This window comes from Pundamilia nyererei, unplaced genomic scaffold (genome assembly GCF_000239375.1).
Source record: "Pundamilia nyererei isolate P.nyererei 1_Seehausen unplaced genomic scaffold, PunNye1.0 scaffold00024, whole genome shotgun sequence".
NCBI classification, from domain to species: Eukaryota; Metazoa; Chordata; class Actinopteri; order Cichliformes; family Cichlidae; genus Pundamilia; species Pundamilia nyererei.
Window position 1 is genome coordinate 3,933,831 of NW_005187425.1, and position 13,618 is coordinate 3,947,448.

General features: G+C 39.3%; 1 protein-coding gene across 1 annotated transcript in view; it reads left to right on the plus strand.

The window, feature by feature from the left end:
• LOC102204369 (receptor-type tyrosine-protein phosphatase epsilon-like) overlaps positions 1-13,568 on the plus strand; it is a 23,197-nt gene extending 9,629 nt beyond the window's left edge. Inside the window, exons 3-21 of the mRNA XM_005727447.1 lie at positions 3,458-3,529; positions 4,773-4,869; positions 5,241-5,314; positions 5,734-5,870; positions 6,023-6,113; positions 6,271-6,347; positions 6,434-6,470; positions 6,554-6,651; positions 7,227-7,346; positions 8,738-8,901; positions 9,597-9,732; positions 9,921-10,070; positions 10,534-10,627; positions 10,998-11,074; positions 11,213-11,347; positions 11,572-11,697; positions 11,870-12,021; positions 12,938-13,073; positions 13,169-13,568. Of these exons, the coding sequence (XP_005727504.1) occupies positions 3,463-3,529; positions 4,773-4,869; positions 5,241-5,314; positions 5,734-5,870; positions 6,023-6,113; positions 6,271-6,347; positions 6,434-6,470; positions 6,554-6,651; positions 7,227-7,346; positions 8,738-8,901; positions 9,597-9,732; positions 9,921-10,070; positions 10,534-10,627; positions 10,998-11,074; positions 11,213-11,347; positions 11,572-11,697; positions 11,870-12,021; positions 12,938-13,073; positions 13,169-13,243 (2,043 nt within the window). The 5' untranslated portion in view covers positions 3,458-3,462 and the 3' untranslated portion in view covers positions 13,244-13,568. The remainder of the gene's footprint in view (positions 1-3,457; positions 3,530-4,772; positions 4,870-5,240; positions 5,315-5,733; positions 5,871-6,022; positions 6,114-6,270; positions 6,348-6,433; positions 6,471-6,553; positions 6,652-7,226; positions 7,347-8,737; positions 8,902-9,596; positions 9,733-9,920; positions 10,071-10,533; positions 10,628-10,997; positions 11,075-11,212; positions 11,348-11,571; positions 11,698-11,869; positions 12,022-12,937; positions 13,074-13,168) is intronic.
• Positions 13,569-13,618: the final 50 nt, after the last annotated feature.

A 13,618-nucleotide genomic window follows, 5' to 3' on the forward strand; every position in this document is an offset into this window, starting at 1 on the left:
AGCAGTTTAAACAGAGAATCCCAGGCCTCCCTCTCCCAAGGCTACCTACTTCAGCTCATCTGGGTGCGATCCTGAGGCATTCCCAAGGTAACCGAGAGATATAATCTCACTTAGAAGGCACCTGGGAGACATTCTGGAGGAGGAGTAGCACCTCCACTGTTAACCCGTTCAGAATGACCGAGCTCCTTATCCTATCACTAGAACTGAGCCCAGACGCCCTTCGGAGGTCGTTCATTTCTGGAACCTCAGTCCTATAGTCACAGCTTGTGGCCGTAGCTGAATCGCCACCTTGGGGAGGTTTTTTACCCTAGTGACCCCAGGAGCTGTGTCGCTTGGGGCAATTTGCTCCTGATAGGCTCTCCCAAGGCAGATTGTTCCTGGGTGAGGGGCCAGAAGAAGACAAATTCAGTGAACCCCCATGTAAAGAAAGCAAATAAAGTGAGCAAGTTACCCTGTTCATGAGAGGACCACAAGAGCCCCACCCCAGAGCCATGCCTAGGAAATGTGGACTATCATAAATAATTTTGAAGTTGCTGTATCTATCTACAGAAATCGATAGAAATAAGAAAATCAGATTTTTGTAAAACCTTCATATTATTTTATTCTCTCTGATCTGTGAATATAATAAATTATTTACAAAAAGGTGTTTAACTGACGTCAGATGGTAAGCCTCGAGATGTGATGCTCTGCTTTATTTAAAATATGTTAAATTCTTCACCAGCATTTGCTCAAATAAACAGCAACAATAGGGAACATATTTGTGGTGGCTTCATACAGCTGTTGTTTTATTTAAGAAGACATTGCCTAGCCACATCTGTGAGGATAAATACAAAACTAATTAACAGTGAAGACAATCATTTTGATAACAGAACTAGGAAATTCTCTTACCCAGGTTAGCAACATTTTTTCTTGCTTTATTTTGTGTTTTCTTTGTTTTATTGTTGGAAATAGATCTTTTAGGACATCATAACTCTAGGAGGGGAGTGATTTGAAGTTTATACTGCTGAAATCCAGCAGGGTCTGTTTCTGCAGCTGCCACACACATTTATTTTCATGTGCTGATCATTGTCTCCTCTGTGCTCACAAAGCAAAGTGGATCACTGATGAATAATGCATACGTGCGTTCTGAATCGTTGCATTACATCATGCATGGATGGGATGATTTGCGTCTGCACTCCCAACATAAGTGATGCAGTATAATTTTATTTCCTGGGAACATTTATGTCAAACAGGTGCTGCAGGTTGAAGTAATCGCACTGCTGCAAGTATTTCATTAAAGAGAAAAAGCAGGCATCTGGAGTGAACGATGCAATACCTGCTAGGAATGACACAATCATCCATCCATGCTTCCGCTTATCCTTTTCAGGGTCGCGGGGGGTTCTGGAGCATATCCCAGCTGTCATAGGGCGAGAGGCAGGGTACACCCTGGACAGGTTCCCCTTTCTATGAGGGTTAAATGACTGGGTCTACTAATTATGATATATACCGCCAGCCGTAAGGTTAAAAAGTTATAAGTGTGTTTTTGTTATGCTACAGCGTGTCAGTACAGCATATAAGCTGTGCTGTTCCTCTGTTGGTCACACTAGAGTTGCTTATCTTATCTTAAAATTCATTCACACTGTTCTATTTTCCGCTTCTGCTTTTCCCTTTAGTGATACAAAAAGATATGACTTACTGTTTCTTCTTTTTACGATTTTGCTCAAGGTAACAGAGCATTTGACATCTTTTCACAATGAAACTCTTTTCTCCTATTTCCTGGCTATACGGTGTATATACAGGAGCTGCCAGAATATGACAGATATGCAATGACCTGTGCGGTGACCCCCATACGCGCAATATGCCTTACAACATCTAGTTGCGGGATGTACGATGTGAGCGAATGTGACTTGCCTCGTGGGGGAGAGCGGGTAACAGGTGCTGGCACTGTCAGCTTGTTAACACTGGGTATAGAAGTGGCTCCTTCGGCAGAGTGCTGCACATATGCAACACATTGCCTTTGGCTGTGGGGCGTACATTATGTGCAGGCATGCGTACATGTGAAAAGGCAGTGAGCGTATGTGCATTGCACACAGTCATGCTTCTGGGCCATTAATTGGGTGGATTTATTTGATTTGTCTTCCCGGGGATTATTCAGGTAAAAAAAAAAATGCACAGTAGCCTCAACTTTCTGTGTAAATGTGTGTCTCGATCATAGGTGTTGTGTAGCGTGTTGCTGCAGAGAGAAATTGAAATACAAACAAAACACAGCCACTTATTTGTTGTCCAATAGTAATTTATAGGTTTTGGCATACATTTTGTTTTGGGAACATTGTTAGAGGGTTATTATGTAGCTCAGTTTTCTACAAAAGCTTTGGGAGCCATAGTTATATGAAACCCCCCTTGGGTTATGTGCAAAAAATTCTCTCAAACATCACAAATTAGGCCCCTAGATGACCCATTTCTAGAAGAACTAAATTGACACAATGAATTATTCCATCCAGTCTTGTGGCCTCTATAACAAGTCGGGAGGTAGAACAGAGGATAAATTAGGACACTCAATTCTTGCTTCTCCCATTTATTCCATCAAAGCCATTTAGACAGATTTGCCCCATTTGCCCAATTTATTCTGTGATTTTTATGCCCTCTCGTTTGGAGGATGGGAAAGAAAGAAGAAATGGATATGATTTTGGAGAAATTGGTACTTTGTAGATAAAAAAGACAGACATAATGTGTTGGAATTAATTTAATTCTGACGAAGTTGTAAGGAATTTGACATACTGTTTTCCTTTTTGTAAGGACACTCGTGGCACTCTGCCCCAAATACATCACTAAAAGCTTTCAGCTATAAAGCCAAAGGAAAGAGTTAGAATATAGTTTAGAGTAAAATTATGGTTCGGCGGAGAAAGAAACGGTGAAAGATGGAGAATATGGGAGAAGGTTCAGTGAGGCAGAGGTGTAACCTATTTAAATGTGCAACATGAACTTACTTTTGTAAAAAAAAACAAAGTACAGTGAGTACACACGTGTGTCTTGTTGCCGCTAAGCTTTGCATAGTGCTGTACATCAAACAGACCACAGCAAAACAAGATAGTCTCGAACAAATACTGCTTGAGCTCAGCTCCACTGCCAAATCCTCTAGGCCCATAGGGTATATGGTTACTGTCACCTGTGGGTTAAGGCCTCCTCTCTGGTTTGATGTCTGAATATTAGGTTATTTGATGCTGCTCTTTCAAGTCTGCCTGACAGGACAAGACAGCAAGCAGATTTCCCACAAGTACTTTAACTGCTCAGCAGAGAGACATCTTCAAAGCCCAGCTCCCCTTTGTGCCCTCTATGTTTTGTATCCAGCTGTAGGTGCATTTCATGTCAGTTTGGTGCCGTCTAGTGGAGTTTGTGTAGAATTGCAGGATTTATTCTGTTATTTTTAGTTTTTTTCTGTTGAAGTGACTGCTTTGGGTTTTTTTTCTTTTATCCACAGTGACAATGGTGTTGTTTCTGATTGGGATCTCAATTCCTGTGAATAATTCTTCTCATGAGAACCAAACTGCAGGTAACTGATGAAACAACTGAGCAATTATATTGTCTAAGAAATAAATGTTAAAGCCTGACTCTAGAAGGATACGGTTTTTCTTTTCACATATAAAGGAAAACCAGATAAACTGACTTGAATTCAACGTTACTCGAACTTGTATATTTCGTACCTTATGATTTAATAAACAAACTTAAGACATATATGCTGATCTTTTCTGTTACCCTATATTTTACTCTATTTTATGCACCATTGTCATTTATGGCTTCAGTTACAATTTTTCAAAAAATGTACAAAGTCATGCTGTAAAGAAGAGATTCACATTTCACATAATAATGCTCTTTCTTAAGTTAGATGGACTGAACATTTTCACGTCTGTCTGTCAAATCTTATATTAGCACCAGTTAGATTAGCACAAAATTGCACTATTTCTAGACAGTGATTAGTGACTTCCAGTAAAAAATAGTCCAGGAAATGCCCTTAAAACCACTTTACAAATTAATTTGAATTAAATTTAAATAAAAAAAGGAAAAAATTAATTGTCAATGAGTGCTCTTTAAAGGTTAAAAAAAACTGATTTCAACCGAAGCTCTGCTTCATGTGCAAGTAATGTATTTGCAGTATATTTCTTTATTATAGTCCAAGGTTGTCAAACACACAGTAAGCCCCAGGGGCCAGAATCAGCTGAGCAAAGACTCCAATCTGGCCAGCTGGATGGCTTTGGAAAATGTCAAGGCAAGCATAGATTTTGGACTTTTGACTGTATTTTCATAAGTTTTATAGCTTTTCCTACTCATGAAGATCTCCCCATTGACAAGTAGTTAAGTAATAGATTAATAATAGATTAAAAAAAAACAGACAAAATAAAAAACATAAAAAATCAACAATAGAAAAAACCGGAAGTCACTTTTAGTTTTGAAATTACAGGAGAGTCTGGACAATGAGCTACCAGAACTTTTAAAATGTTTACACTTATATTTATTATTCTTGGTGACACATTTATTTCATTTAATACACCAACATTTATTTATCAAGTAGAAAAACTGAGATGTACTGTTGAAATTGCACATTTTCTTGTATTAACAAATCTCAGTTATTTTAAATGTGTTGTTAAATGTCTTCACACTGACAGAAAGGGATCAAAGTGGACTACATGTGGCTCTTGACATCTCAGATATAGTAAATTCCGTAATATGTGATATCTAGATTAAAAGCTTGTTTTGTTGTAAACTAATATATGTTGTTCACTTTGTTTTTTATCTAGGAAACTCCACCCATCAGGGTGTGCATGTGTTGCCTTCAACACTGGTTTTATCTCTTCTTCTTATCATCGTTGTCCTGCTGACAATCTACTGCCTGCGGTGAATAAATCTGTACATACACATTAACACTTTCTCACTCATTCCAGCTCCCTTTTCACGTGTATGTGCGCAAGCATGAGGGTGAATACATCAGGTTGGGGCATCGGGGTGTAGTGGTTTTTAAATAGGCGGTCAGCAGTGGCTTATGGATAAACAGCTGCTCTTCCACTAAGACAATAAACAAAGACGGCTAGGTCAAGTCACGCCAGAGACACTCATTCACTGACCAGCCAGCTGACCACAACATGAGGAGGAACAGCTTTGGTTCTATGAGATGGTTGATATTGGTTTTGGTATTTGTTGTTTACTTATGTGCTTAGTGGCACCATTGTAGAGATCAAGCTTAGCTCTTTTTTTTTTTTTTACCGTAGGTTCAAAAACCACAGGAAAGCTCTGGTTACCTCAGTGGATAAAAAAATTCCAAACGGCTTCTTGGAGGAGCAAGGTACGTCGGTGCTGTACTCAAGATAACCACTGCATGAAAATATAAAGCAACCTTTTTGCTTTTTAAGCCTTTTTTTTATTTGGTTTATAAATTCAGTCTCTTTATGGACAAGAAAGATTTCACAATCTGGAGTCCAAAGTAGCTTCGAAGGCTCTTACCCTGTAGGGAACCATATGAAGTTTCACTTCAAGTAAAAAAAAGGACATAAATAAACAGAAAGGACAAATTCTGAGTTAAGACAGTTTTGTGCAGCAGGGGCATGTTTATGGCTTAAGAAATCATTTCTGTCGTGATATACCCCCTGAAGTAGGAAATCTTAATAGCTATCAGGCTTGTTTTTGCAGGTGCTGTAAGAGCTTGTAATGTTCTCTACAGGGAGACATTAGCAGTCTGACCACCATATATTCTTTTAACCACAGGAGAGCAGACAGTGGTCCTCCTCCCCAGATCTCCTTCACCATCCAAGAGGTACTTCCCTATCCCTTTGGACTCATTGGAGGAGGAGTACCGGATACGCTCTGCAGATGATGGCAAGCTCTTCAGAGAAGAGTTCAATGTAAGCATGCATTTATTTGGTGTGGATTGAGATCTTTGTTCTGCAACCATACAGCAAAAAGTGTACAAAAACAGTACTAAGATTATATCTTAGCAGCCTTTGTACCCGTGGCTTTATTTTTATCTCATGAGGATTGGATTCTCTCTTTATAGTCACTGCCGTGTTACTACCACCATGGGTCCTTTGAGGAGGCGAGCAGAGAGCACAACAGAGAGAAAAACAGATATCCAAATATTTTACCATGTGAGTGAGGATCTATATTCTGCAGTTAGAGACAGTATTTCTGCAAAAGCCCTCTGGCTTGCAGACTTATTGATAGCCAACATAAGGAAACGTGCTGTGGGCTGAAATGAAAATTAAGAACCACTTTTATTTACCTTTTTTCCCCTCTGCTCCACAGACGATCATTCAAGGGTGGTGTTAAGTCATCTCGATGGACACTTGTGCTCAGACTACATAAATGCATCTTACATAGATGTGAGTAGTAATTAGGTTAAGCTATAAAGTGAATAAAACTCCTCATCAAAATGTTCATTCACTACTGGGTTTTTTTTCACAAATAGGGTTATAAAGAAAAGAACAAATTCATTGCAGCTCAAGGTAAATGCACATTTTCTTTCATCTTACCCAAGTCTATAACCATTTTCACTTTGGTTTTACTACATCTCTTGATTCTGTTTCAGGTCCAAAACCTGAGACAGTGGCTGACTTCTGGTGGATGATTTGGGAACAGAAAACAACAACTATAGTAATGCTGACGAATTTAAAAGAAAGGAAGGAGGTATTCTCTCTCTGCACTGCATTATTCTAAAGAAATCTAAAATCCCTGTGCCTCCGATGCACGTTTAGTGAAAACCCTTTTAAGTTCTCAAGACCCAAAGTCATGGACATAATTTATTCGACCCCCTCTCTTAACTGAGAATCCATGCAAAGTGTCACCCAGCAGATTACTTAGCATCGCATTAAATTTAGCCTCAAAGGGATGATCAATTGAGCGCTCAACAGCAGGTTTGATGGGGCAGAATAGAGGCAATGGGGATCAATGATGAAATAATTGTTGATAAGATCCTAGGAGGCTTCATGATAATTAGTCTGAGAATGTATTTAATGAGTTGAAACGTCATTGTGAAGATCTTATTGACTGAAAGAGTAGCACAAAGTCGCTGTGAGTGCCTTTGAATTTGTAAAAGGCACACATCAAATAGATAGTTTTATATGTGGCTATAGTATGTACAAAATAGATGCATGTCTATAGCAACAATTGCAAGGACAAATGAGCTCCTATGCATGTTTAGTGGTATTCATTTTCCTTGCAGTACCACAAAAATAATTTGTATTGTTTTTCTCCATTACCAGGAAAAATGTTATCAGTACTGGCCAGAAAAAGGCTGCTGGATGTACGGGAACATCAGGGTGGCGTTAGAGGATGTCATTGTACTGGTGGACTACACCATTAGAAAATTCTGTGTTCAATATGTAAGTAAAATATGTGAATCTACACATACTACAAATGTACTGACCACCTACACGTTAGTCTTACAGGAGCTGCTCGGCTATGTAAACCATGGCATGAAGCACAGAGTGCACAGAGGTTTAGAAACTATTTGTTTTAAAGTCAGCACAGCGTTGGAGTCTTTTACACACTATGCACCTTAGCACTTGCCTTGTAGTAAAACTGTAGCACTTATACGTGATAGCGAAATATCTAGGAGGGAAGAAATTGTACAAAGATTCATGACGAGGTGCTTGATTTTATACAGCCGTGGCTATGGGACTGAAAACACCTGAATTCACAAATTAAGAGGTGTGACCCAATACTTTTGTGCATATAGTGCATAAACACCTGCAAAAGTACTGAAAAACATCTTTGTGGTAATTCCTGCTAGAGTAGGTGTTTCCAGGAGTATATTTCACACACTGGTGTGCGTGTGTGATATGGTTTTGCAGCTGTTAAACACTGTACTGTAAGGAAAGGAAAAATAAACGTACATTGCTGCTTTTATTTAAACATCTACACATGGTTTAAAAGTAATACTGTAATTTTACGAGTTATTCTTAATATTCTTCTTAATTACTGTAATAATGTAACAACCTATGTGTGTAGTTGCTAGATTCCTATTAAATATTGAAGATGAAACTAAGCCGCGGTGAGATGGTGCAAAAATGGTCCCCATGGGGAAATTGGAGCATTTTAGCAAACGTTAATAGGATCCAAAATATAATAAATAAATGAAAAACCAGTATGGAAACATATTAGAGAATATCAAAGGCTACAGATAACAGACACAGCATAAATTATAAATATGTAGGTGTATTTAAAATACAGCGAGAACTGTATTAATATGCAGTGTTTGGCTCCGTCATTTTATCTTTCGAAATTCATACACATACAGTATCTGTATTTTTTCTTGTCTTTTTGACTGTCGAGTTGGATGCCAACTCAGTGTACTGCGAAGCCTTCAGACTCCAAAATTCACTTTGTTCCCTCTCCATCTGAAGCTAGACGAGCACAGATATCCTCTCTGACTCTAAAAACTGTGACTGCTGTAGCTCTTCAGTACAAGCTGACAGACTGGGTGCTTTAACATTCAGCTCTCAGAACACAAAGCAACCAAGTGTTCAAGAGAATGGAATTCTGATCTCTAGAGTATCGATGAGAAATGAAAGTGAGGCAAAGTGTTTAATAATTACATTCTACCCCAAAAAGCAAAATGACAAAAAAATCAATAAAACTGAAGTTCCTTTTCTAGTAGGTACCAGTTTGTGGTTGACTGGCTTTGTAAAAAATAAAAAGACAGATGACTTATTTGTGCCTTCAAAGCATTATTTATGCACCGATATGAACCTTGTGCGTCTTTGCTTCACAGCAGGGCAGCGATGGTCCCAGAGCTCCCCGGCTGGTCACCCAGCTTCACTTTACCAGCTGGCCAGACTTCGGAGTGCCATTCTCACCCATCGGCATGCTGAAATTCCTCAAGAAGGTCAAAGCTGTCAATCCATCCTACGCTGGACCTATTGTTGTGCACTGCAGGTAAAATGTGCAGTAAAAAGGAAGCCAGAAGAAGGCATCTGAGCACAGTTATATAAATCCGGTGTGAGTTGATGCATTTCATTGTTAGGATGCAGGAAAGACTTTTTCAGTGCTCATAGTTATGAGTAAAGGTAACAAATTTAATAAAAACTACAGTTAAGCCCATTGTGGATGAATAAAAATCCTTGCATAGGGTGTGTATATGTTCCCTGACCAACCAGTGTTAAGCCCCACCAAAGAAATCTGCAGCCAACTGTAGCAACTGGTGCAACAGGTGCTCAGGGAGGTGGAACTGTTGTTCTTGAATGGGGCCCATTGAAAAGACCTCAACACCCCACCGTGGAATCCAAGCTCTGTGCTCCCAGAGGTGTCGTCTGCTGAAATGACCCCTGTAAATTTATTAGGGCTGTGCTTGGGCTTCAGAGGTGAAGTACTTCTACATATGGTTGTAGCTGTTCACAATTGACTTCTATGTTGAGAGAAATATAATAACTTGTGCCAAAAAAAAAAAGAAGCGCTTAGAAAATGAAATGTTCAGGTGTTTGTGGTATGTATACATTCACTCCTGTGAAGGCTCTTGCACATGTAAATAGAATGTTACATTCAACGCTTCCCAACCACATTTTTCGGTGTTCTGTACACTTTGCTGTTTGTTACAGAGAAGACCTTGAGGCTTCTTGTTTGTGTTTCCACAGTGCCGGGGTTGGGCGGACTGGGACGTTCATTGTCATTGACAGCATGATCGACATGATGCACATAGAACAGAGAGTGGATGTCTTTGGGTTTGTGAGCAGAATACGAGAACAGCGCTGTCAACTGATCCAGACAGATGTAAGTATTGACCCTTTCCGACCTGTTGTACCTTGGACTGACAGCTCAACTCGCTGCTCTGGTCGTGGCATAAACAAGCGAGGGCATAGGAAACAACAATGTCTGTGATGCAAAAATAGTGGGAAATAGTTTGGCAAACCAAAGCAACTACTTCTATAACTTCGTCTTCTCGTCTTCCTCTTTCTTAGATGCAGTACTCCTTTATCTACCAGGCTCTGCTGGAGTACTATCTGTATGGAGATACAGAGCTAGATGTGTGCTCTCTGGAGGGCCATCTGCAGAGGCTTCACAACACCAGGGCTCCCCACGACAGGCTGGGCCTGGAGGAGGAGTTCAGGGTATGAAGAAAGAAGCTCTCTCTTAAACATTTCAGACAGTAATGAATCGTGCCCATCACCCTGCGCCCTGCATGGGTATATTTTCATGGAAAACTTGCCCAGGGTGCAGCTCTTGGCAGTAGTAACATAAATAACAATGCTTTGGATCAACTAAACTTTATAAGGCACCACCATCTGCCTCATAGAATTTACTGTAGCTCTGTGAAAATTTCACATTTTTGCTACAAAGTATCTTCACAGTTCCCTACACACTCGAAGGAATTATTCCCCAATGCCTCTTCTTCACCTCTTCTTCGTCTCTACCTTAATGTTTTTTGTCCAGCTTCTTGGCTTTTACTTGTTACAAGTATGGAAATGTTCCAGCATCATCTGTTTTTAAAACGACTCACCAGCTTTATTAGCATTGTACTTTTCTATATGTACGTTTTCATCATTTCCGTCTGTGCGTGTTTTCTCCCATCAGAAGCTGACCAACGTTCGCATAATGAAGGAGAACATGAGAACTGGGAACCTTCCTGCCAACATGAAGAAGAACCGTGTGCTTCAGATCATTCCGTGTAAGGACTCACTCATACTCGGAACAGTTTCATAATACATCACATCTAAGTAACATCAAAGTATCACGCTGCTGGTGATTTTATAGATGCCGTACACAGATATCTGGATAATCAGCTCATGTCTCTGTGATCAGTGACATTTAAATTGGGCTTCTATCTTTACTTTATGTTGCAGTTGGAGTAGGAAAAGTAAGCCTGGGTACAACTTTTTACACTGAAAACAGATATAAACTGCAGCGCGTTTGGCCTTAATAACACAGCTAAAGTTTTAGCTCGGCTAGGATTTTTTTTTTTTCGTCAGCCCTTTCAAAGTTTTATTTTATTAGGAATCACTTGTGAAAAGTTTCATTTTCCTTTTTTCTGTTTGCAGATGATTTCAACCGAGTAATACTCTCAGTGAAAAGAGGACAGGAGTTCACTGACTACATCAATGCCTCCTTTATTGATGTAAGCACTCCCTCACGACCTCCTGTATAGATTTCCCATAGAAGTATATATAAAGCTCATTGTTTCCTTTACAAACAATGCAAAATATTATGTTTGCTGCACTCTCAAGTGTTGTTTACCAGATGATCTGCCCTCCAGGGCTACAGGCAGAAGGACTATTTTATCGCAACCCAGGGCCCACTGTCTCACACAGTGGAGGACTTCTGGAGGATGGTGTGGGAGTGGAGGTGCCATTCAATCGTTATGCTCACCGAACTCAAAGAGAGGGAGCAGGTACAGTATGGTGTTCTTGCAAAAGTACAGGTTGAAAAGCAGAGTTGAACATTTAAACCATGTTTTATTATTCAATTTTTCATATTTATTTTCCATACAGTTTGCATAATTGTCAATGTGTGTTGTGGTTTTGTCTTTATTAATTTTCATGTTACAATAACCAAACACTATATAAACCAGTTAACTGTAGCCCGTTTGCGTTTCCATTTGAACTCTTCAACCAGGAAAAGTGTTACCGGTATTGGCCATCAGAGGGCAGTGTAACATTTGGAGATTATACGGTGGAGCTGACTGGAGATACACAGTGTGAAACCTTCACTCTCAAAGACATGGTTCTCACCTACAGACCAGTGCGTAATGTTTAATTAAAACACTTAACAATATTAAAATTGACATTTCACTTGAACAAATTTCCCAACCTGTTTTCTTTGTGCTATTATCATCAAAGCAAATTAAAGTCATTTCATTCCATTTACATTTTTTAATTAGATGAAAATAACAATCAGATTTGCCCAACACCAGGAAAAGCAGTCACAACATGTCCGACACTTCCACTTCCACGGATGGCCTGAGATCGGAATACCAGCCGAGGGAAGAGGGATGATTGACATTATTGCCGCTGTGCAGAGGCAGCAGCAGCAGTCTGGAAACCGTCCCATAATTGTGCACTGCAGGTGAGGAACTTCAATTTGAGAATTCTGCAGCGTGGTGCACATCATCAGATGGAAATTATATACACTATATTACACTTTGTGGCTGTCCACTCATGCTTTTTAATATAACCCGTTTCATTTTCCCTACTTTTTGCTCCTACAAATGTCTGTTACAATAAATTGTACATTTTTCCTCTCCTCGGTAGGCTTGGTGTTCTATGCCTAAACCACTTATGTGATCCCTTATAAAGACTTAGCTGTGAAAGCTTTGATCAGAACCTAGCTTCAGGTGAAGTGATTCTAAAGCAGCATGCCCCTGTGGGATTGATCCAATCCACTGATTCACAGTCAATTAAAACCTCTCAAAGTGAAATCTCCTCTGACTCCCACTATGATTAATCTGATAAGATGAGCTAACGACAGGAAATGGTGTCATCACTCTCTTCTATTCCTTCATCACCACTTGTCTAAGAGGGGCTTTTTAAAGCTTTTTCTCTGTCTCTTGGGAATGGGGCTAACCCGCTGCAATCCCTAACGTCTCTCTACACTTCTCTTCCAAATCGCACATCGCTCTCTCGCTCACTCCTTGTCTCTCTCTGTCTTTCTCCCTCCATCCCACCATCATTGTAAACATTGACTCAGTCAAACACTGAGCTTCTAGACTGATTAGTGTTAGCGTTTGGATTAGCCTCTCTTTAAGTGGGGATAATTATTAGCACCATTACACAGAGGTCACCTTTTTCTCCCGCTAACTTTTTTTAGTTAAATGGAAAAAGGATGTGGTGAGATTACAAGAGTTTCATTGCAGTTTTACTCTTAAAAAATGGTTCCTTTTCTTGTTGTTCATCTTCTGCGGTGTGTTTCATAATTATCTGTAAAGTTTTAATGTTCACATTTTATGATGAGATTTCTAATATTTTTGTCCTAATGACCTCAGTGCCGGTGCAGGACGGACGGGCACCTTCATTGCCCTCAGTAACATTCTGGAAAGAGTGAAAGCTGAAGGCCTCCTGGACGTTTTTCAGACAGTCAAGAGTTTACGCATGCAGAGACCACACATGGTTCAGACCGTGGTAGGTAAAACTACATAACATCAAACCTGCTGTGCATAAACATGTTTGGAATCATTTCTGCACGGTGACACTTTTTCTTTCGCTTTTCTCTGCAGGAGCAATACGACTTCTGCTACAGAGTGGTCCAGGATTTTGTTGACATTTTCTCAGACTACGCCAATTTCAAATAGTGTAATAATGCTCTGTATGCTGTGTGTCAAATTAACATATGCAATTTTTTCTGAATGTTGTTTTCTAAAGCAAGCAATTGTAGTATTTTGCACATGAGTACAGATTTAAACTAAATGGTGTAACATACTTTAATATAACTGAAAACATGTGGTCTACAAAAAAGTCTGTCTCTTATGAGAATGTTTGATCTTCAAGTACCCCACTGTAAAATTTAGTAATTCAAATTTTACTTAATGGCTTGGATAAATTGTAAAAAAATATATATATAATGCAAATATACAACATTTTAGAATTGTTAAAGGGAGTATTAACTGAATTGCAACATTATCAACATTATATATGTGTATATATATATATATATATATATATATATA